Source organism: Mytilinidion resinicola (genome assembly GCF_010093595.1).
Source record: "Mytilinidion resinicola strain CBS 304.34 unplaced genomic scaffold BDZ99scaffold_16, whole genome shotgun sequence".
In the NCBI taxonomy this organism is placed as follows: Eukaryota; Fungi; Ascomycota; class Dothideomycetes; order Mytilinidiales; family Mytilinidiaceae; genus Mytilinidion; species Mytilinidion resinicola.
In genome coordinates, this window is record NW_022985452.1 from 974935 (window position 1) to 996324 (window position 21390).

Genomic DNA, 21390 nt, shown 5'->3' on the forward strand with positions numbered 1-21390 from the left:
TAGTAGTGGCAAACTATAGTAAACGCAGCTTGAAATGATATGAAATTCTAGAGTGTGGACTCCAGGCGTAGCTTAAGGTTGTAGCAAATGGATTGGTATGTGTGGAATGTAGAGGCAGGGCTTTCTAGCCACCTTCTGGGTGCTTTAAGTGATTTACGGGTGTCAACCTTTCTATTCAAAAGCTTTCCAATTAAAGCGCCTGTAGATATGAAAATATACCTTGACGCTAGGAGCTAGGAGCTGCCTGCATCTATCCCATGGAATTGAAGAAGAAGAAGCAAGAGGCCGGTTAGGGCTGGGAGGTTGAGGGGGTACGTACCTGCAATAATCGCTGAAACTACAAAGCTCTATCCATCTACCTCAAATAAATGAAAGGTGCGCTGCGATGAGGGTAGAGTGAGGGGAGAGAAAGCGAGGACCAACCGAAGTGCTTAGCAAGAGAGATGAAGATCCGTGTATGAGGAGAGGCGGAAACTCCGTTGCCAATTGCTTGCGATATCAAATAATATCCAGCTTGTTAGAGGGGTGTCTCGCAAATGCGTGCTAGCTTAATTGTTTAGGAAAAGGGATATCGTTTTCCACGGAGAATTAGACGGAGTGAAGCGATCAGCTCGCGGATTGCAAGGGCCTGTAAGTAAACCGATATATCATTTGAAATCTTTTACGTAGCAAAATTTTCCAATGAGTACATCAAAAGAAAAGTCTCCTTAGCAGGGAAGTCCAAAACAGCTTGACCTCGCCTGTAACTGCACTAGCAAGTGATCCTATATTCCAGACCTCATCTGTCCTTTCCCCAAATGTTGCCATATTACAAGACCGCGAACCGTCCCTGTTGATACGCAAGAATTCCAGAGATTACGGCACAACATCGACCGCTCCTACGATTTCCCAATCCGACCCATTTAACCTCACCTCTGTCAATGCTCCCTTAACCTGGAAGTAGCACCTGCTTAATGGACTATTCGACTGTAGCGGCGTATCCGTGAAAAAGGCGGATTGCGTCAAGCACGCAATACTGGTGCCGTTGTCTGCGTCGTTGAAGGCCGGGAACGTCGCCGGTCCTTTCCAGCTCGACGCATCGTCATTCCAGACTACCTGGATCGTGCCGGTGCTGTCTTGGTACAGGATGTAAGTGTTTAGCACGGTGTTATCAGAGGAAGGGCGCACGACGGTCAGGGCGGCGAAAGAGGCGGTGGCGGGAAGGTCGATGCTGAAGGCGGCGGCTGGGAGATATCAGCTTAGATAGTTCGCTTGCAAATGGTTGCGGGTGCTGATGCGGAGTGAAGGTGCTTACCCGTGCTGAGATCCCCCGTGGTGGAGTTGCGGCCCATGCTCATTAGCTTCTGGTCGCCCTCCTGGTAGATGATATTCATTTCCCTCAGATTCTGCTGCGCGGGGACGATTACGATGTCGGCGCCGTCGTACGCAGTTTCGTTCATTGTTCGGTTAAACCAGCAGCCAGGAAATCTACAGTCGTACACGACCTCGTGGAGGTTTAACCCAGCGTCTTGGTAAACAATGAAAGGCCAATATGATGTGAGATGGGAGTCAGATCCTGTTGGGATCGTGTAAGGCGTTAAGCTGCCGCTAGTTCCTAAAGTGCTGGCGGTTGGGTTCCAGCTCCATTCGTTAAGGTGATCTATAACGATTAGCTTGAGAATAGTCTCTGTTCTAAGACGACTAGTGACTCACTTTCAGAGTCGAGGAAAAATAGCTCCACTTGGTTGAACTGCGTTTGAGGTGTTAGAGTTCCATACCATGTTGTTTCGAACGATGTTAGAGCTAATGACGATCCCGCCTTCGCTTTAGTTATGTTCGATGTTTGCTTCCAAGCCTGGCTCTCGGAATCATATGCTAAGTACTGGACCATATCATCATCGCTCTGGAAGACGACGCGGATGGAGTAATCGTTGCCAGAAAGCCATCCCGTAACCGAGAGCGGTGATTTTGCTCGTATTCCAGGCGGTCCGCTTGTTGGTGATGCCGTTGAAGTTGGAGCAGCAAGAGATGCAGTCGCACTTGCGGTGCTAGAAGCTTTGCTAGAGTAATTCTTCTTCTTGTGATGTAGGGTTGTCCCAAGCACTCCTCCGAGTACAGCTGCGATGACAACCAGGAGAGTCACCGCAATGGCGAGCCAAAGTTTCCATTTCGACCGCAATGGGGACTTGCTCTTAGGCCCACGTGTTACTTCTTTCTCATTTTCAGAATATAGTGGTGGTTCATGGAGGACAGTCTGGGGCAAAGGTTGGTCTTGATGCTCTTGATAGCTTTGTCCACCATGAGTTGGATCCTGATAATGATGTGCCCATTTCTGGTCTTGCCCCGGCACAACCTCGAGGCCTGCCTCAGGATGATAGACCTCTAAGCCCTCTTGACCTTTCTAGAGACGCGTTAGCAGCTATAATCATGGCGCGGTAGACACAATGATGATAGCAACTTACATTCATCCTTCAGCGGACAGTTCTATTCATATCCTCATATGGTGAACGAGATTGCGCAAAGGATTGCAAGAGAAGGACAGGGCAGGGACTATAAGGTTGATCCGCCACGGTCTCCTCGGCGGCTATATTCCGTAGTGATGGTTGGCTCACACCATGTTGCATGGGGTCCGTGTTGCAAGAACTGCATCCCTTCAAGCATGATTGCAAGGAAATCTGCCTTAAGCGTAATACCAAACGGGCAACAACCAAGGAAAGCAGACCGGCGATCGTGGGCGAATCCCAGCAGCTGAGCAGGTCTGCACGGATAGATCTTGTCGCCGAGCAGCGGATCCAACATACAGCCCCGCAGTCTAAGTTGTCTTTTTGAAGGGCGTGTGTGAGGGTGCCATGAAGGGGATCAGCGACGCTGCCCTCAGCGCAAGGGCTTCGCATGGTGCTGGGGCCAGAAAGACGCGTGGCAGTATTTTGGGATGTTGGGGAGCAAGAAGGAGTGGCCGGGAATTGAATATTGAAATCAGGGGCGACGAGCATTGTGTACTAGGAATGGCCCCAAGTTGGGAATTAGAAGCGTGAGATTTCTGCACCAACCTCCACCTTTTCAGTTGGTGGCAGATCTCGGGTCGGGCCAGGCCGACTTCTTAAATTGAAGGACATGGCTGCCGCACACAGGTTAATAGTGTTCCAAGTGCTAGTGGATGGAGGAAAGCCGCAGAGGCAAGTGAGGTGCATTTTTGATCACCGATACAGCAAGTGCCACATGGGCTATTCTAAATCCCAGCTCAAGCGTGTAGGGTCCAGTCATTAATTTCACTATAGATTCGTTGACGAATAGTATGCAACCTCCTCGGAGTTTACTCTCTCTAACGCTGAGGTGCAATGCCAAGGTGGCGGCCCGTGGAAGAACACCGTGCCGAAGTGTACCGAGAGCACCAATACGGCAAAGATAGGGCTTGGAGGTCTGAATGGCAGAAATTGGGAGAGACTAACAGTAGTTCTAGTTTGATGAGGAACTGCTTAGATACGATATTGCCCTTCGAGAGTCTGTCTTGTGATATTTTTGGGACTGTTATGTGTTAATGTTCGAGCAAAGCGTACGCTGCACCCATGCTGTCCTAGCCTCGCGAGAAGCGATAGAGACGGCTGTAGTTGGCGCCAACTCCATAAAGCCATGGAATCCCCCAGCCCAGACATGCACTTCGGCCTGAACACCACTTTTCCAGAGGGTTGAAGCATACGCGAAAGCCTCTCTCGGAAGATCTCTGCAGAGCCCACAGAGATGAAGGTAGGAGGTAGTCGGGATAGATCAGTTGCTCGAGATGGAGCGGCGCATATGCTCACATCATCTTCATTGCCCTTTCCACCTAGTAAACAAGACCAACCCGTTGCATTGCTTCCTTGACTCCATGTGCCTCCCGTAGCAAATTGCTTCGCTGAGAATGTGTTGTTGCGGTCATCTAGCATCGGACATTCGAGAATCTGAGCTCGCAATGCTGGCCCACCTCGGTCGCGGGCTAGCAGAGCAGTTCCGGCCGCCAAACCACCCCCTGCAGATGTACTCGCAATGCTTATGTTATCTGGATCAATCCCAAGCTCAGTCGCATGTGTCGACATCTATAACAAGCCACCATAGCAGTCGTCAACAGGAGCTGGATATGGATGTTCCGGTGGCAGGCGATATTCAATCGCCACACAGTTGACGCCTAGTTTTACAATCCAATCAAGGACCATTTGTACACCGAGGAACCGTGATCCAGTAAACATTCCACATCCATGTATGTAGTACATACCTGGACGTAAAACCTTGTCTGTATGCGGCACTTCCACGTCTGCCTTTGACGCGGTGGATGGACTGAAGATGGATACCACCAGGTTGCCCTCAGGGCTAGCGATGACGTGTTCTTCGTGTTCGACAGCTTGTCCGGCGAGAGCCTGGCTAGCTGTAGGGCACGTGACTTTCCGGACTCGGGGGATGTCGTCTAGTGTGATAGTTGGCGTAAAACTCATTCCATTCAGTACCGCTTGCAACTCTGGATCGTAAGGTAGGCGAAGTGGATGAGAAGACATCTTGCTCATTTGTGAGGATGAGTTGGTGACTTGGCGAAGCGAGTTGATCGGAATTGAGAGCTGAAGAAAGCGGAAGGCTATGGATTATATAGCGGTGTAAGCCATACAAAGGTAGTAGCACATACTCACTCGTGCCACTCCAATGCGAACACAAGCGAAATGGCCCGAGCTCAACGCGAACTCAATCAGGTGCCAAACGCGAGCTTGACTCGTTGGCTCCAGCTTTGTTACTAGGACCCTGCTTTTTCGGGTACTAATGCTTTTTGATCTCGTACAGATAGGCTATACAGCACGGCATGAAAGCCTGTTTTGCCGGAGTCAAAAGCAGCCCACAATCAACGTTTTTGGTTTGTTTGGGACGACTAGTGGTTCTAAACTGACATAGTGGCCGCTTGCTTGATGCTGTATCGTTTTCGGAGTCTTGTTGATCTGTTGAAGTGGCCACGACATGGCCCATGTCCATTCCGGAGGCATGAGACTGAACATGCCAGGAATCTCTCTGTCAGCGACGCCCTGAAACCACCAGATGTCGTTCAAAAGCGTGCTGAGGCCAAAGAAGTGTCCGGTAATAGCCAATGTTCGTGGATCGTGAGCTTCTAGGAGGTCTACAAAATAAGACGGGGCAACGACGGGAAATCCTAGGACCTTTCTTCGGAAAATGTGCGGGTCTTCGCCTGAAAGATAAGAAGTAAAAGCCCAACTGAGATATCTGACCGTGATTTTGTAAGTAGCGACCTTCTTACACCCTAATGGCTCATCATCTAGTCCGTACAGGAGTTCTGCGAAAGGAGAGTCTTCGGCCATGACCCAGCCAGCAAACGTCACAGGGTCGTCGAGAAGATTGGGTTCGTCGAGAAGGAGTGCCTTGAACCTCGAATTTTGAATCCAGCTTCGAGAATGTACCGTGATACTTCTAGTGCCGTGCACAGCCCGGAAGAAATTACTTGCCGGTCGGAACTGACTCCCAGGTAGCTTTTCTTGCCGAAAGACCAACACATGTAGTGAGATCAGCGCGCTAGCAGCAAAAGCTGCTGGAGAGTTCTCCTCATTAACTTGCGGGAGCAGGGCTTTCATCTTCCCAAGACCCTGTGCAAACTTTTGAGATGACACTAATTTGAAAGATGGATCCGTTGGGTTAAGTATTTGCAGATGGAGTGCCGAGTTGGCGAGAATTAGATCAAGGAGAGGGTTCGACGGGCCACCTTCGAATGCGAGCATGGGGACGTATTCAGACCAAATTTTCCACCTGGCGGCCTGTCCCAAGCCCCTATATTCAATATTAGTTTGAAATGAGCTTTTAATTGAATAGTAAGCCGTTGCTTACGACATTGACCACGCCACAGCGGTGCTATGGTGCATGAGGCGAAGCTCCATCATCCGAGAAGACATAGTGTCATCATAAAGGGGGTGGATAGCTGTGGGCTGAGACAGTGGCCCGAGCAGTGAGGATTGAGTGTGAGTAGAAGAAGGAGACGTAGCAGAAGAGGTAGAAGAAGAGGTAGAAGAAGAGGTAGAAGAAGATGTTGGGGTATCTGCGAAGTCACACACAACGCCATGCTTGGAGCACTGCCCACATTGTGGACGGATCTCGTTGCACTGCACCATAGAGTCCTAAGTCAGTAACTGAAGCTCACGTAAACTAACATGGGATTTTTGGACTTGTGAGGGAGTTCTCACCTTAACGCGTCTCCTTTTGCACGTTCTACAGCCCGAAGTGCTCTTTTTGTACGGTCGTTTGGTAGTCATTACTCACGATTCAAACGGGCATACAGATCATACAACAGTTGAATCATGAAGGCTCAGTGATCGAAGCGTGAATGCTGATGAAAGAGGTGAATGTCTAGGCACCTAACCTTTGAACCTCGAATGACGCCAATCATTCTGGACGCGCTCTGCCAAGACGGCAGGGGTCCAAAAAAGTGGTCCTTATCAGACCTCGGGACCTGCACCACGTCTCACAACCGCAACCGTCGCAATTAATTGTGTTGCGAAACCACCAGCTCTCGATTCCTGGCATAGACTTTCTCTTTCATCAGTGAGGTTTTGTTCCATCAGCGGCATTCGGCAGAGCCACAGCTCAACATCGGCCGGTGCCCGCCGCAGAGGGTCAAAACTTCGTGAATAACTCACCTGCCGCGGAGGGTCGTCTCTTATCATACATAGATATATTTGCTTCTACCTCAATCCAACCTTATTCCGCTATCCTCACTGCCTTAGGCCCTCTATACACACACTTCTCAATCCATCAAACCCCTTCTCGCTTACTACTTACATATTCGACGCTATTCAAGATGACCACACAAGCCCTCCCAGCCATTTCCACCCTCCCGTCACTTCCTCCTGCAGAAATAACCGCAATCCTCGACCTCCTCTTCGAGCCCTCGCCGCCTCTCCATGATCTCTCACTCCCGATCCTGAAAAGCACCACCTTTCCATCTTACCCTACCCTCATCGCCGCCATCAACGCCCTACTGACCGCTCTCGCCTCCTCAACCGCCTCGAAAGACACCGAAACACTGTCAGAGATCCTCTGCGCACACCCACGGCTCGGCGAGAAGAAAGTGGACTCAGAACAGAGCCGGGCGGAGCAGGCACAGCTGAACAAAGGTGGCCAGGAGGAGGCAGAGGAGCTGAAGAGGTTGAATAATGCGTATGAGGAGACGTTTCCGGGACTGAGATACGTGTATGTCTGACATGGATGAGACGAGAGTGAAGGATCGCTTGGCTATTTGCTAACGTTGCCATCGTAGCGTCTTTGTCGCTGGCCGTCCCCGTCCTGCCATCATGGAGAACATGAAGTCTCGCATCGCGAGGAACGATATCGCTGCGGAGCGGCAAGATGCTATACAGGTACTAGACCCCAGGATATCTCTAAAGTGTCGATCGTAACAAGACTGTAATATAGGCTATGTGCGACATCGCCGCCGATCGGGCACAGAAACTCTCAAATTAATGAAAATATGCCGTATCCTCTACCTCCGAGAAGCTTGCAACGAAAGTATAATACAATGGGATAGGCGTCTTCATTCACTTCAGGCACCCCTGGCGTTATCACGACTGCGACGAGAACGCCGCCTCGTTCACGACATCTGGAATATCAATACCGACTGCCTGGTAGCATTCCACCGATTTTGGCGTGCCCGCCGTCCCGGGTCTCAAGGGCTCCAGGAGCGTCTCCGATGCCGTTTATCCCTCCAAAGCCCGACACTTGATACGCGCCAAGCCTTGCCTCTTTCGTCCAAAGAACGCACAAAACCTCAAACCTCTGACCTCACTAGACCCGTACAAAGCGGCTTAAACCACCAAAAGCCGCAACAAAAACTACTTCAAATACACACATCTCATTCATTTCTCAAATATACACACAAAGTTTCCATCTCATCTCCCAGCCAGGCCGCTTTACGCAGCATTATGCACCCACCTACAACATGCCACCCAGTTTTCGCATTCCGGCTCACAAATGCACCTTACAAACCCCTAAACCCAGAGAAGAAAATGCACCCAGATATGCCCATATTATCCCCCACCCCTTTCCCTTTAAAACGCCATGTCGGAATGGTTTGTCCCGGAAGTGTCCTGTCCATACGCTGCTATGCAATGCAGACTGCTCATCACATTTCAGTTCCAAGCCTAAAGGAAGACCACGATATGTGGCCGCGTCGTCACTCTCTCTCCTCTTTCAAAACACGTCGTGTCGTCGCTTTCCATTTCTTTCTATGCTTCGCCCTTTCTACCGCCAATTACTCTCCGGCGGCCTCGCAGTTGGTAGATGTGTCGGCTTCACCACTTCCCCGCTACTAACATGCGGCCACACAGCCCTCACGCCATCAACGCCGTCCAACCCATCATAGTCCCCTACGACCGCCTCATCCGGATCCAGCAGACTGAAATCCGAGTACACCATCCGCGGCTGCTGCTGCAACGGCGGAGGGGTATGCACGCTACTCAGCGTCGAGTCCGTGACGTACGAGACCGCGGTATTGGGGCTGCCGAAATTAAACGGCGAGGTGTCGTGCATCGTCTCGTCTGCGTGCGGCCTGTAAGCGGGCGACTGTGGGCGCTGGTTGAAGATAGACACCGACCCGTCGTCGTCGTCGTCGTCATCGTCAAACGCCGAATACGGGTCGTGGATCTCGTCCTCGAGGTCGAAAGCGTCGTAGTTCGACAGCCCGAGCGGCGAGGGCGGGAGCGGGAGGTAGTCGTGCCGCGGCAGCTGCGGCACGGGGAGCTGGTGCTGGTGCGTGTACATTTCGTTCGGGGAGCTATACCTCGTGTCGTCGTCGGTCGCGTCATCTTCTCTAAGCACGCTTTCTATCTCGTGTCCGGCCGTGGTCGCGATATCCCTGGTATTTGGATCTGGCGATGTCGACGCTGACGCTGACGACAGAGGCCTCCCAGCAACGTTCGGGCTCCCACTCAGCGCCCAGTAGTTCCCGCTCCGCACCGCCTGTGCCGGCGGGAAATCCGGCGGCCGCTGGAACACCGGCCGTGTGTGGGTATCGTGGCTTCCATACAAGAACGCCAACCGCGCCAGCTCGAGTTGTTTCTGCTCTTTCTCCTGGTCTAGGACGCATGATATTCCGCGTCCTTCTGTGTGTGTCCGGATAGCGTTTCGCCGTATGCGGTTCAAGATGGCCGCTTTCCGCAAAAGGTTCCGTCCCAGCGCTTTCTGCTTCGCCCAGACGGCTATTTTCGAGGATCCGCGGTCGACGATGTTGGTTGCGGGCGCGGAAAATGGGCGCGAGAGCCGCGACGTTATGAGGAAGAGGCGCAACCTCCGCTTCTTCTTCTCGACGCAGGAGTACTCGCCGTCGACGTCTGTGAGGGCGCGGGTGCGTTTTTGCGGGGTGGTGGTGAGGTGGGGCGCGCGAGTCGGGGGCGCTGGGAACGACAGCGGCGTGGTGGGGAGCGGCGAGGGGACGAAGGTGAAGACGGCGCTCATGCCTATGGATGTCAGGGACGGGAAGCGTTGGGTGGAGGCCATCAGAGGCGCCGCCAGCCGGTCGAAGGCTCTGCCCATTTTCTGCGCCGTTTGTCGGGGTGTGTGGGCGGGAGTGTCGGTTCGGGTGGTGTGAGCATCGCCGGTGCTTCGTCGGAGGCCTGATATTTCGATATGGGATGTTCTGGGAGTCGAGGATGGCGCAGTTCTGAATCGCAGGCGGCCAAGATGTCGTGTGCCTGCCCCCGAGTTCGGAGCTATCAAGCGATGTCGTCGGTGGTTGCGCGGCCGTGGCGCATGTCACGTCGGTGCTGTGTGTGCATGAAAGCAGGCGCTGGACTCGCCCACCGGCAGCATCACCGCTTGCTATGGACCGCGAAAGCGTGAAGAGGGACTGTTGAAGAAGCGGAAGAGAAGAAGTGGAGGCTGAACGAAGGATGGGGAAGTGGATACCGCCCGGGGGTGGAGGCTTGGGGCTTGGGAAGGATGGGCTGCAGCTAATATTGCTGTTCACCACCGTTTTTGCCCTCACTTGGCCTGACCCGCTGCCTCGGAAACTGCGGAGAACCTGGGCGTCGCCGTGCAGGCTCTGGGGGCGACGTGCTCATCTGACAAGCCCGCGCAGGGGATGGCGTCCAGCGCGTCTCCTTCACTGGCCGCCCCCCTCACGCCTCGCGCAGCAAAAGTCGTGCAAAAGGACGCCTCCGAGAACGCCCTGCGCGCCCCCATTACCAAATCTTTCGCCAGCCCGCGGTGTGCCGCGGTGGTCGGCGAGCAACCAGAGCGCAAAAACTCAACTGACAGGCGGCCGCACTTGGCCACATCCGCGACGAGTGCGGAGAATTGACAGGTGAGCGGCCAGCGGGCTGCCGCTTCGAGCAGGCCATGGCGAGTACGGGCTGGGACTCCCTCGCAGAGAGGTTGGCAAGTTGTGGATGCGTGGATGCTTTTTGCCCTCACCGTTCAGCCTCGCTCCATGCGCAATGCGCAACGATCTGCAGTAGCGGAGTGGAGCAGGCGTTGCCAAAAGCAGCGCGCCTTTCCCTTGTTGCGATTCAGCACGTCGCGGGCTGCGGGCTGATCAAACCCGCAGCTGGGAAACAGCAGAGAATTTGGGCGCGCCCAGGAGCCCGAGGGAGGGCCGATCAGCAGGGCGCGGCCGGCCGGTTGCAGAGAGTGACATGAGCGGCCCCTGTTTGGTCGTGTTGGCAGCCCAGCCCTGCGAGAGCGAAAAGTTTTTTTTGCGCTGGCTGACACACGAGCGTTCTGGCTGACCGGAGACCTTCTGCGCGGTGCTCAAGAGTGGGAGGAGAGGGGAGGGACATGTTGGTCCGACGGTGACGGTCGCAGCTCACACATCCTCCGCGCAGGTTGCTGTCGGTGTTTCGACGAGTAGGAATGCGCAGACGGCAATGAAAATTTTTCTTTCGAAGAAGAATTACGGACGAGGCACAGATGGGGTCGAGTGTCACATTCGCGGGACCGTAGCGTGGGCCCATTGGATGGACTGGATCCTTTTCTTCCGCTTGCCTTGCTCCTGCGGCATATTCTTCACAATTTCCAGCACATGACAGCACCGAGACCACGCGCTGTGCTGTGCTGTTGCTGGCGCTGCGCTGGCGAGATGAGAGAATAGAAAAAGCGGCAGGTCGACGGCGCGTCGCCAGCTGGGATGCTGCACGCAACAAGCACGGGTACGACGAGACGAAGTCTGGGGCAAGACAGCGGGGAAAGCAGGCACGCAAGGTGGGGCCGCGTCCGGGCCTGGATGCCGTGGTGCAAGGGGAACTGCTTGGAATCATGCACTGCTGCTGTGCGACATGGTGTTGGGCTTGAGGCGTGGTGAGTGAGTGGTGCTGAGCGCTGGAAAAACCGCTGTGAGTGGTGAAGCATCCTCCGCTTGCCGCGCCTCGAGGTACTGTGACGCAGCATACCACAGTAATACGGCTAAGTCATGTACCATGGTACATACTGCAAGATGCAGCTGTCCAGGCATCCGAATAATCCGCTGTCGTTGCATCGCTGTCACCAGCTCAACTCTGATAGAATTCCCGCATGTGCCGCCACCTCACCGCTCGAGCCTCAACACTCGCCCAGACAGTGTCGTTGGCATTTGTAACTCGAAACCTCAACGCGTCTTGGTGAGGTCGGCGATCGGTGTCACAAATGAACCACCCCCTCCGATGCTGCTGACGAATGCCACCGTGCTTTGTTTTGCTTGCTTTTTCGCATAGGGCATGTTCTCCAGGCTTCGCACGGCCTGCCTCAAACGATTCCTTTAGCCTTGACCACCGAAAACGCCGTGTGTTCGCCTCTGGGGGGTCTGAATGTGCGTGCTATTGGGAGGCTTTTGACGACAGATGACGCAGGACGCAGAGCTGCAGGAGTGCGTGTGTCTTCCTGCCCAGCAAACCCCTGAGATGGCGAACGCTCATGAAGCTGTGACATGCATACTTTGGAGTACTGTAGTATGTAGTATGTGCGTGCGATTCGTTTCGAGCCCCTAGATGTGGCGAAGGGATAGTACATAAGTTCACGTGGTGCGTCTGCTATTTGATTGCCGAGATGGCAGAGTTGGACTGTGCTTCGCGATTCAAACCAATCCCTAGTAAGTCTGGAGATCACGGACGGATAGTAAAATCCTCTTCACGCGGTAAGTGTGATGTCTGCGGTTCGTTTCGACGCCCAACGCCCCTGCTGCGGGCGGCGAGGACGTAAGATGTACGTGGAGCGGGAGATGGAAAGGGAAGGAGGGCTGCTGGTGTCCGAATTAGTGGTGGATGGATGTGGACGAGAGTGCTGGATGGTGTGATTGTGAGTCGAAGGCGAGGTTGTGCCGTTACATTGCTATTTGCACGTGTCGTTCAGCAGTCCAGGGACAGCGGCGCAGCACAAGCAACCACGTAATTGATTCTTCTCTTCTCTTCTCTTCGTTGACTATCTCCCGATGCCTGTTGTGACTTTTCTCACGGTCGGCTAGGACGTCAATCGTTTTTGAGCTGTAGGTCTTGTAGGTTCTTAGTGATAATTTGGTGGTTCAGTGCCTTGCCATAGATATCCGTACACGTTCCTCCCACTGTCTGTGGGGCTCCAACGTACTAATAGAAAACGGGGGCAGCAGATACGCTTCCAATCTGCGTACACCCTGTTGGTGCTGTCTAAGGTTGCCTCACGAGACTACTAGTTGTCCAAAATACCCAACTCCTCTCTTATTTGGAATACTGAAAACACTATGAAGCTCCTCACGCAGCGGTAAACGAGTGTGCGGATTTCAATGACGAGGCATTGTTCTAAAGCTGATATCGGAATCTATAGGTGACGTCGGAACATGCCAGAATTCTACCTTTTTCCAAATACCTACATCGGCCACTCCTAGCTTACCATCAACATAGGAAGATAATATACAGATCGAATCGGTGCCCTCTTGAAACTCTTCCGAGTTCATATTATGCTCTTGACGTCCTTAAAAACGTACCGGTTCTCGAATTTCCGCATGTATTTGTTCGTCTGCTCCGCCAGGCTGAGGGTGAGGATCTATCTCTTGTCAGCAATTTCCTCCGATTCATTCCATCGGTGTACTGCTCACTGTATGTGGTAATATCCGCGCAAGATGCGCAAAGTAGCCCTTGTAGACCGCTAATATCCCCTCTGTCTTGACTGTCCGAACTAAACAGTCAAAGGCGCTGTTGTAGAGATTCCCTGTCTGGTTGTACATCCGCGACATGACCGTATCCGGGGGGTGCATGACGCAGCACACCACGAAACCGCTGGCCGCGCTGCTGGCAAGATGCAGCGGTACACCCTCCTCCATCCCTAGATGTCTCACCAGCCGCCGCTTCGCGAAGAAGTATGTTGGAAGCTGCACCGAACTGCCGAAACCTGTTCGTATCATAGCGGGTCCTACACCACGGTACAGCCCTTTCATCCCTTCGCTCGTGTAGATCTGCCGTAGTCCGTCCCATGCGTTCTTGTAGTGGTGCTGTGTGCCCACGGGTAGGAATGGAGAAAATGATTGTAGTCGCGTCTTCACCAGGAAGAAGGGGGAACCAGCGGCGGCGCCGAGGATGCCAGATGATGCGCCGGAGAAGATGTTGATGCCGAGGGATTGCACGGTTGAATCCTTGTACACAATATTTGTGAGGTGAGTCCGAATGGGCTCATAGAAACCTAACCGACACCCATTGAGGGTCATTTGGTAGATATACTGCAGCTAGCGTGTTAGCTGTTGCTGCGCTTGGTGTCCTTTTGATCCCCGAATGAACCAGACTTACGGCGCAACTTAGCCCTCGTAGCAGTCCCCTTGGGCCTTCATTTTTATAGATGACCCCGACTCCGTGAAAGACACCTCTGTACATGCGCGGCGCGTCCTTTTTCGATTGAAGCTCTCCCTGGAGCTGTAGTCTGCCAGAGATTTAGCCAGTGTAAATGTGAAGCCGGCCAGGCATATATGTACCGAATCTTGACCGTTTCGAAGCCGTGAGTGACGGTGACAGCTCCGCATGCTGCGATACCTCCCGCGATGAATGCCCTGTGTTCCCTCAGTCAGCCCAGTGCCTCCTCGATGCTCCCAGAGCTCTCCAGCACGCGGCGCATACCCCAGGGTTGTCGACATGGCGTCCTTTTTGGCCGTTTCCAGGCCTCACAGGTTGCGGTTTGGGGTCCTTTTCTCACAAAAGCAAGTGTTGTAGCAAGCTTGTCGGCGACGTGTCTAAAAGGCAAAAAGGAGCGTGAATTGGGGGTGTCAGAGCTGACGGTGCTGACTGAGATGGTGGTGAAAGACAAAACGCTGCCGAGACCGGAGTTTAGTTTTAATAATCCTCCGTGCTGAAGCTACGTAGCACACGGATGCGGCTATCAATTCGCACTCCCGTGGAGTACGTACATTCACTTCAGCATATAGGCCCATTGCCCTGCCCGTTGCTAACCGTGCCTCGCACGCAAAGGGGACCTGATCAGCTCGCGGTATTTCCACTCGACATGCGCCCTCCACCTCGGTAGCCTCACGCGTCTCTTCACCGAAAATGGCCGCAGGCTCAGCGACGCCCTCCGCCGTGGGGCCGCCCACGCAGAAAGTCAGCGAAGTCATATCGAGCTTCCGCCCGTCGAGAGTAGGCCGCCTGTACCCTTATGTGGGATACCTTTGACCCTTGTTTTTAGCGATTCAGGCCGGACGACTCCAAGACCTCAGTCACGTCTCTCGACTTCGACGACAGCGGCGAGCTTGCGATTGTAGCTCGCGACGATGACACGCTGCAGATTTACAATTGCAAGGAGGGCAAGCATGCGAAGGAGCTGAAGAGCCAGAAGTATGGCGTGCATCTGGCGCGCTTCTCGCATCATGCGCAGAGTGTCGTATATGCCAGTACGAAGGTAGACCGTACGTATCATCACTTCTCCAGCAATCCGAAACTATGAAAAAGACGTGCATCTAATATGAAGCTACACAGACAACCTCCGCTTCGTCTCCACCCACGACAACTCCTACATCCGCTACTTCAAAGGCCACACCGAGACCGTAACCAGCATCTCCCTGTGCCCGTCCTCAGACAACTTCCTCTCCTGCTCCACCGACAACACCGTGCGCCTCTGGACGCTGCAATCCGGCAACTACCAAGGCATGCTGAAGCTGCACGCGCCCTACCTCGCCACTTACGACCCGTCCGCCTCCGTCATCGCCGTCGCCTCGCCCCCGACGCACTCCATCCTGCTCTACGACCTGCGCAACTACGACAAGCCGCCCTTCGCGACCTTCGACATGCAGGCGCTCGAGCAGCGCTTCCTCGGCGGCGGCGGCGGTGGCTGGTCGCGGCTCGAGTTCACAAACGACGGCAAGAGCCTGCTCGTCGGCACCACGGGCGCCGGCCACTTCGTCCTCGACGCCTTCTCCGGCGACATCAGCCACTTCTGCTACCGCAAGGGCGGGCCGAGCGGGCGCGCGGCGCCCGGGTATGCGGGCGGGACCTCGACGCCCGCGGGCCAGGGCGACGTGTGCGTGAGCCCCGATGGGCAGTTTGTGGTGGGCGGCTCGGGGGAGGAAGGGCTGCTGGTGTGGGATATCAGCAAGGCGCCGACCGCCGATAATGTGCTGCATCCGACGACGGACCTCCCCGGGCAGGGCAGGGCGGCCGTGGTGGGGTATAATCAGCGGCATAATCTGATTGTGAGCGCGGATAAAGATCTTTTGCTGTGGCAGCCGGATCCGGATGCTATGTTGTGAGACTATTGGGGGTTTCGGCGTTGGTTGGGCAGGGGAAGTTTGACGAGCGGGTGTTGGGTGTCAAAAGCGTTGAGAAGTCGTTTTAATTTGGGCGTGCGAGGAATTGCCATCTTAATTGGACTGTTGGTGGTATATTGGGGCCACCTCAGGCAGCGTCATCGTGAACTATGTCTAAGTTAGGCTAAATCAAGTATTATATCTGCTACAGATTTTTCCAGTATGTAGGGATACAGTTCCTGGATAGACGCTTGCTCACCACTGTCTGGAGTGCCTTGGTGCATCATAAAAATCCCGTATGAGATGTCAAAGTCTAGGGAGTGTGAATTCGAACGGTTTCAAACGCTTCTGATCGACCTATGTCGCCGCTGTGTGGGGTGCTTTAACGTGTTATCAGAATCTAGCAAAAGGAATTCGAAACCAATAAGCAGACATGAGGCTTGAAGAATCTAATACTTAGCTTACAAGACCTAGCCATAGTCGTCATATATACGTCACAGATCACGCTGCGTACTCATTGATGTTGGGTACACTCATAGCTCGTTGAAGAACTTCGATACATCTACTCGACCTCCAAATCCTCCTGCTCCGCCTCCTGAATTCCAGCCTCCTCTATCAGCTTTTTGACAGCAAGCTGATTTTGATAGTCAGTCTCGCGTGGGAGCGCGCCGATGGCAGATTGGGGCCACAGCCCGCGGCATCTGGTCCAGCCTTTACGCGCTGGGGGCGCCTCGGTGTCCTTTGTGGGCGGGCAATTCGACCTGGCATCCGCGCAGATCCGGCCTTGCGCGATGTCGACAAGCGGCATCCAGCCCTTTTGGAGGCTTTTGTCCCCTTTTGTGACCAAAGCCTCGGCAAGCTTTGTGGTCCATGTTGTCACGCTGAGTAGGCATTTCGCCAGAACTTCCTCCGTGAGCGTGATTTGAGATTTCCCGAGGGACGCTTTCCAGGACTTTTGTGACAAGAGGTGGATGATCCACTCGAAGAGGGCGTCCTTTGTGGGCTCGTAGCTGACGTGTTGGGTGCTAGGTTCGCCGAGGTAGTCGACCATTTGTGCCAGAAGGATAGATAGAAAACCGACTTGATGGGTGTGAAGTTGGACCAAGAGCTTGTCCCATATGAGATAAGCACCGTCCATAGAGGAACTTAACCTGAAGTGTTAGAATAAGAGCTATAGCGCGAGTAGGAAAGTGCCTACGCCTTGTCCGCTGGGATTAGGCATTTTGCCTTCTTGCTCGGGGTCGTTAGAATTTCCGCCAGCAACTGGAGACATTCTTCTTTTCCTTGGCATATTCTGATAATCTCCGCACAAGCAACATTGGCTCGAGCCGAGTTTTGAGTAGTTTTGTTCCTAACGTCATCAATTCTAGCGGTAACGTAGGTGTTCAGGGTTGCTTGAAGTGCGTCTCTAGCTTCATCAAGGTTGCGTTGTCTACTAGTTTCGTCGGGCGTGTCGAACATGACTTCAAGCTGCAACCAATACCAACGCCACAGCCAATCCAAGGACTTCTTCGCATTCTCGCGGAGGCGGATCAGAGATGGTAGATCTCGGTGGGTGATTTCGTGGCGGATCTCAACCAGGCTGATGGGAAGCTTCAGCTCCGCAGCTCTCTGGTGCATCGATTGCTTGTAGCTCGTCTCTTGAGTCGTATCGCAGAACCCTGTCACAAATCTATGGAATGATGTCAATTTGCTCTACTTTGTGCGCATAAAGGGAGCCTGTACCTGCTGATGGCCGATGCATAGAGCATTCGAACAGAATGGGTGCTTAGGACTCCGCCTCCGTCCTGTACGGTCGCCTCGACTAAAACACAAGTAGATTCCAAAGCAAGAGGAAAGTCGGCTTTTCGGGTACGCCATGCAAGCACCTATTTTCTAGGTTAGTTATGAGCTCAAAGGGAGAATCGTGAAGCTCTTAAAGAAAAGAATTACCTGATTCACTGCCTCCTGTCGGCGATCATCGTGTTCGAATTCCCCGAACTGGTAAAGCTGCCCTCGTACTTTCATCAGCTCGGCTGGGTCCCGCCATGGAGTGACCGTAAAGCGCGGCATGGATGATAAAAATCGCGATAGCTCCAAAGGTTGCAGCCGCAAGAACGGGTGGAGATTCAAAACAGAGTCCTAACAGTTCGGTGTGATGAATCCAAATCAGCGAGAGCAATACCAGCTGCGACCTGAATCTTTACACATCTGGTATGGTTCGGGCTTGCAAGCCCGTCTGACGTGGACTTCAATCTGAAGATGCGTATGTTAGAGATGATGTTGATAGGTGAAAGTCTGTTCTGCCAAGGCACTAAGACTAGGCGAACGGAGGATCCATTTTTACCGAATTCTTATTGGAACTCCACCTCGCAGCCCTGTACTTCAACTACTAACCCTTTGTGGAACCATCATTGAATTCGTTCAAGGTCACTTGCTAATCAGCGCTCCGATTGATCAAGACACGTTTTCGTTGCAAGGCCGAGGCGACCGAGTTTGATCAACACTAAGTCGGTCTCCACCAATCTGTCAGAGGGTTCTTTGACTAGGACAGCGTGTTTATCACGGGTCGAAACCGCCGAGTCGTTCGAAGTCAACAACGTGTTTTCACTGATGTCTCGTAGGATCCATTGGTTTGATTTGTTCATTTCAAAACTATTCGTAGGTCCTTTCGGGAGGCCTCATTGTCCTGTCCCTAGAAGGAAGATTGCTATTCGATGATGCAATCGAAGGGGTATAATCGATCCCTTTTCCCAAACTCCAAGCTACGCTGAAACATTGATTCGACGTCGGCCTCGAGCTCAAAACACTCCTTCATATTCACAGCCATCCATATGCTAGGTCGGTGTCCTGCACCGTTGGTTGCTTCACTTGCTGAAACCATGGCTCTTTGGTGTATGTCTCCTCGTCATCAAAAAAGAAGCTCTTTCCGTCCATGTTGGCAGGGACCACCTCGTTTGCCTTCAAAGACCAATGGTCTTCGTCCTTTGCAAGCGGATCATCGACGCTTCCATCATCCGAGCTCGCGTCGTCCCCGTCTTCCATTTGTTCGGGTGGTTGCCAAGTTTCTTCCAGCTTCAATCCTTTTCCTGTTCCTTGACATAATGCAGATGGTTGCCAGACTTGGATTCCTTCGGGAGGATCGTAGAGGCCCATGCCGACCAGGTCTCCATCGCTATCTTCTTCTGACTCATCGTCGTCAAAGGCTGACTGGTTCTGTCCATGTGTGTGGGCCGAAGGATGTTGGATCGGAAGGAACTCCATCGATTCCGGCCTTGAACACTGTGCCTGAGCTTGGACCATCTTCGCCCAGTTCTGAAGATACCACGGTGTTGGCCCGACTCGTCCATCTGTATGAGTGTTCGAAGTGTATGGGGTGACCGATATTTGTTGGCGCGCTTCTTGCCAGCTAGACTCGGTCTGTGCGGTGCTGCTGAAGCGTGGGTTGCTATCCTGGTAGACAGAACTCCGCGCTGATATCGATTCAAATTCTGACTCGAATCCAGAGATGCGAGAGACAGCTGATTGGAATGGTGCCCAGTCACCTTGGTTATGGTTTGGCAGGGGACCTGGCATTGATGATCGAGATTGCCCCTGAGGATGTGTGGATGATGGATGCCAGCTCAAAGGTCGTGACGGCTCTCGTCGGTCTTCAGCAGCCCCTTCTTCTCCTCCTGCCACACCGAACATCATGTTGTAATGGTCGTCCAGGGTTGCGTATCGCTTAGTTCCACTTGTCGTTTTCCTCCTTTCCAATGTCCTAGGGCTGTTGTGGTTGCTTCGAGGTTTTTCAACTCGCGCAGGTCGACGCCCAGATTGGCTTCCGGAGCTACGAGAGTACCTGCGGGTGAGTTGCGAGGCAGCCATCTGTCTGGAGACATCGTTGACCAGAGCATCTTGCTCAGGGCTGGTGTCCAGAGACATTGATAGAGGTCGATGATCAAAATTCATGAGATGGTAGTGAGGTGAATCAAAGGAGAGCTGAGTGTTGTGGTATGGTAGTGCGGCATCGGGGTGGTCGCCGAAGGCGGAGGGGCTGCATAGGTATATGATGAGCCAAGAAAGGAGGACTAATTGGGCAGGCTGTGCCTTACGGGAAGTGAGAAGGTTACCATGTCTTGGTTGTCATGGTGTGGGACTAGGAAAAAGCTAGGAGGACCTCATGCCAGCGGAGACTACGACAACCATGCAGCCGGGGCGAGAGTCAATTACGGGGCTCTAAAAAAGAGGCGGCACTGGTAAAGGAACGGGGTGGTGACGAGAAGCCGGGTGGCACGGCTGGAACGCGAGCAAGCTGATCAACGAAATCACAATCAACGGACCAGCCGGCGAAAACCAATAGTGACCAAATCACAGGACGGGCCTACCTCAGCGCGCGGGTATGTATCATGGCGCAACGGAGATCTGTGCCGCATGTGCTGGGCGCTCCCCAGACACGGCAACCACCACTCTCACGACGATGCCAGGAGGGTTAGTGCGACTAGACTCCCGAGTTCGCGTTGCGGCGGCGACTCAGCTGGGCGCAAGCAAGGTTTCGAGCATTGGGCATGGGGGGTCGGCCGTCGAGGCGGTCAGTCGTCCTTTTGCAGGCTGGAAACTAGGCCGGTGTCGATGTTGGACGAAGGAAGGACGCGGTGCGCTGCATGGCAGCATCGGCACGTCGCCCGCCCTTGTTTAGCCGCGCGAGAGGGCATGAATGCTCGGTGGGCCAAGCCAATCGTACGACGGGGAGCGCCGCACAAGAGGCTCGTTAGGGCGGGCTGGGGTGGTGGAGGTGGTGGAGGTGTGATGGGCGTGGCAGACGGACGGCGCTGGGAGCTCGTCTCGTGTCGATGCACCCACATGAAGGGGTCTTGGGCCATGGCGGGCAAGGTTTCGGACAGAGTGCGTGGGCTTGGGGCAGCGGAGGGCCGGACAGGGGGCCGAGTGGTTTGCCTGGCGCGATCTGGCAGCCAGAATTGCACCGGAGCAGCTGGCGATTCGCTTCTCCCAGTTCTCCCAGACGAACGGCTTTGCCAGTTTCCAGAATCGCCCTGCGAGGCCCGCGCCATGCATGCCAGCCCAGCGGGCGACCAGACGGAATCGATCCCCAGCAGATGCCGGCCACCAGCAGACGCTGACCAACGGGCGGTCGCAGCGGCGATTCAGCATCTGCGCGCTGGCTTGTCGCACTTGCAACGGCAGCCGTAGCACGGAAATTGCATCAATCACTGTGGCCGCCTGCGCAGGCATCGCATGGGCGTCCTTCAGCCTCGTTGGCAGCTCCACTTTCTCCGGCCTGGCGCAGAACCACCACCGTGGACTCCCTCTAGCCGCCTTGGGAGTCGACAGGCGCGGACATTGGCCCAGCACCGCGTCCCTGTCCCAGGCCCGCCCATGAAAAGCACGCAGCCTCTTTCGCGCATGTGGAGTCTGAAACGGTGGAAGGATCCAACCGCCAGCCAGATGCCTTCCGGAACGTATCAGCACACTTTCAGGGTTTCTCGGACGGATCAATCCCGGCCGCCGCCTTGTCAGAGACGAGCGGGCTGTGGATGCGGTCATGGGCCTGCTGGCGTCGAGCAGAGCCAAGACTGCGAGGGCGAGGCCAAACGCGCGTCCGTCGTGCCCTGCCGAGCTCCATCGTGTGCAGCACTGCTGGTGTCGGAAGGTGGCCTCATGTACTCCGCAGCGGGTGACGATGCGATGTCATTTGCACAGCAAGCACCGCGCCAGGCCTCATCGTCCCCCATTTGATGGCTGCGAGTTGCCAC

The 21390-nt window shown here is 54.1% G+C and overlaps 11 protein-coding genes across 11 annotated transcripts; 3 read left to right on the plus strand and 8 right to left on the minus strand.

The window, feature by feature from the left end:
• Positions 1-632: 632 nt before the first annotated feature.
• BDZ99DRAFT_422952 (uncharacterized protein) lies at positions 633-1992 on the minus strand. Its single transcript, XM_033717008.1, has 3 exons — positions 1693-1992; positions 1295-1639; positions 633-1223 (listed from the first exon to the last, which is right to left on the minus strand). The coding sequence occupies exons 1-3, from the start codon at positions 1868-1870 to the stop codon at positions 856-858; spliced, it is 891 nt and encodes a 296-aa protein (XP_033573462.1). The 5' UTR covers positions 1871-1992; the 3' UTR covers positions 633-855.
• A 1515-nt stretch (positions 1993-3507) lies between these two features.
• Positions 3508-4505, minus strand: BDZ99DRAFT_490275 (alpha/beta-hydrolase; the record flags this gene model as incomplete). The annotated part of the gene is made up of 3 exons (XM_033723042.1): positions 3508-3684; positions 3714-4052; positions 4083-4505. 3 exons carry the CDS (start codon positions 4503-4505, stop codon positions 3508-3510), a joined length of 939 nt encoding a protein of 312 aa, XP_033573463.1.
• A 318-nt stretch (positions 4506-4823) lies between these two features.
• On the minus strand, positions 4824-6251 carry BDZ99DRAFT_394533 (uncharacterized protein; the record flags this gene model as incomplete). Its single annotated transcript, XM_033715900.1, has 3 exons — positions 4824-5772; positions 5830-6101; positions 6183-6251. The coding sequence occupies 3 exons, from the start codon at positions 6249-6251 to the stop codon at positions 4824-4826; spliced, it is 1290 nt and encodes a 429-aa protein (XP_033573464.1).
• A 222-nt stretch (positions 6252-6473) lies between these two features.
• Positions 6474-7925, plus strand: BDZ99DRAFT_466070 (uncharacterized protein). The gene is made up of 3 exons (XM_033720687.1): positions 6474-7188; positions 7256-7355; positions 7411-7925. The coding sequence occupies exons 1-3, from the start codon at positions 6797-6799 to the stop codon at positions 7456-7458; spliced, it is 540 nt and encodes a 179-aa protein (XP_033573465.1). The 5' UTR covers positions 6474-6796; the 3' UTR covers positions 7459-7925.
• Positions 7926-8235: 310 nt separating this feature from the next.
• Positions 8236-9525, minus strand: BDZ99DRAFT_523943 (uncharacterized protein; the record flags this gene model as incomplete). Its single annotated transcript, XM_033725849.1, has 1 exon — positions 8236-9525. The coding sequence occupies one exon, from the start codon at positions 9523-9525 to the stop codon at positions 8236-8238; it is 1290 nt and encodes a 429-aa protein (XP_033573466.1).
• A 178-nt stretch (positions 9526-9703) lies between these two features.
• BDZ99DRAFT_96168 (uncharacterized protein) lies at positions 9704-10444 on the plus strand. The gene has a single exon (XM_033729075.1). It carries the CDS (start codon positions 9882-9884, stop codon positions 10296-10298), a length of 417 nt encoding a protein of 138 aa, XP_033573467.1. The 5' UTR covers positions 9704-9881; the 3' UTR covers positions 10299-10444.
• A 2441-nt stretch (positions 10445-12885) lies between these two features.
• On the minus strand, positions 12886-14211 carry BDZ99DRAFT_449281 (mitochondrial carrier; the record flags this gene model as incomplete). Its single annotated transcript, XM_033718108.1, has 5 exons — positions 14040-14211; positions 13898-13972; positions 13716-13845; positions 13031-13648; positions 12886-12978 (listed from the first exon to the last, which is right to left on the minus strand). The coding sequence occupies exons 1-5, from the start codon at positions 14054-14056 to the stop codon at positions 12886-12888; spliced, it is 933 nt and encodes a 310-aa protein (XP_033573468.1). The 5' UTR covers positions 14057-14211.
• A 110-nt stretch (positions 14212-14321) lies between these two features.
• Positions 14322-15933, plus strand: BDZ99DRAFT_466073 (WD repeat-containing protein 82). The gene is made up of 3 exons (XM_033720688.1): positions 14322-14552; positions 14602-14821; positions 14892-15933. Exons 1-3 carry the CDS (start codon positions 14466-14468, stop codon positions 15659-15661), a joined length of 1077 nt encoding a protein of 358 aa, XP_033573469.1. The 5' UTR covers positions 14322-14465; the 3' UTR covers positions 15662-15933.
• A 287-nt stretch (positions 15934-16220) lies between these two features.
• Positions 16221-17894, minus strand: BDZ99DRAFT_501325 (Las1-domain-containing protein; the record flags this gene model as incomplete). The annotated part of the gene is made up of 4 exons (XM_033723801.1): positions 17591-17894; positions 17384-17526; positions 16857-17330; positions 16221-16809 (listed from the first exon to the last, which is right to left on the minus strand). Exons 1-4 carry the CDS (start codon positions 17708-17710, stop codon positions 16221-16223), a joined length of 1326 nt encoding a protein of 441 aa, XP_033573470.1. The 5' UTR covers positions 17711-17894.
• Positions 17895-18371: 477 nt separating this feature from the next.
• BDZ99DRAFT_96608 (uncharacterized protein) lies at positions 18372-19970 on the minus strand. The gene is made up of 2 exons (XM_033729076.1): positions 19732-19970; positions 18372-19673 (listed from the first exon to the last, which is right to left on the minus strand). The coding sequence occupies exon 2, from the start codon at positions 19586-19588 to the stop codon at positions 18458-18460; it is 1131 nt and encodes a 376-aa protein (XP_033573471.1). The 5' UTR covers positions 19589-19673; positions 19732-19970; the 3' UTR covers positions 18372-18457.
• A 341-nt stretch (positions 19971-20311) lies between these two features.
• On the minus strand, positions 20312-20869 carry BDZ99DRAFT_523948 (uncharacterized protein; the record flags this gene model as incomplete). The annotated part of the gene is made up of 1 exon (XM_033725850.1): positions 20312-20869. The coding sequence occupies one exon, from the start codon at positions 20867-20869 to the stop codon at positions 20312-20314; it is 558 nt and encodes a 185-aa protein (XP_033573472.1).
• Between the last annotated feature and the right edge of the window lie 521 nt (positions 20870-21390).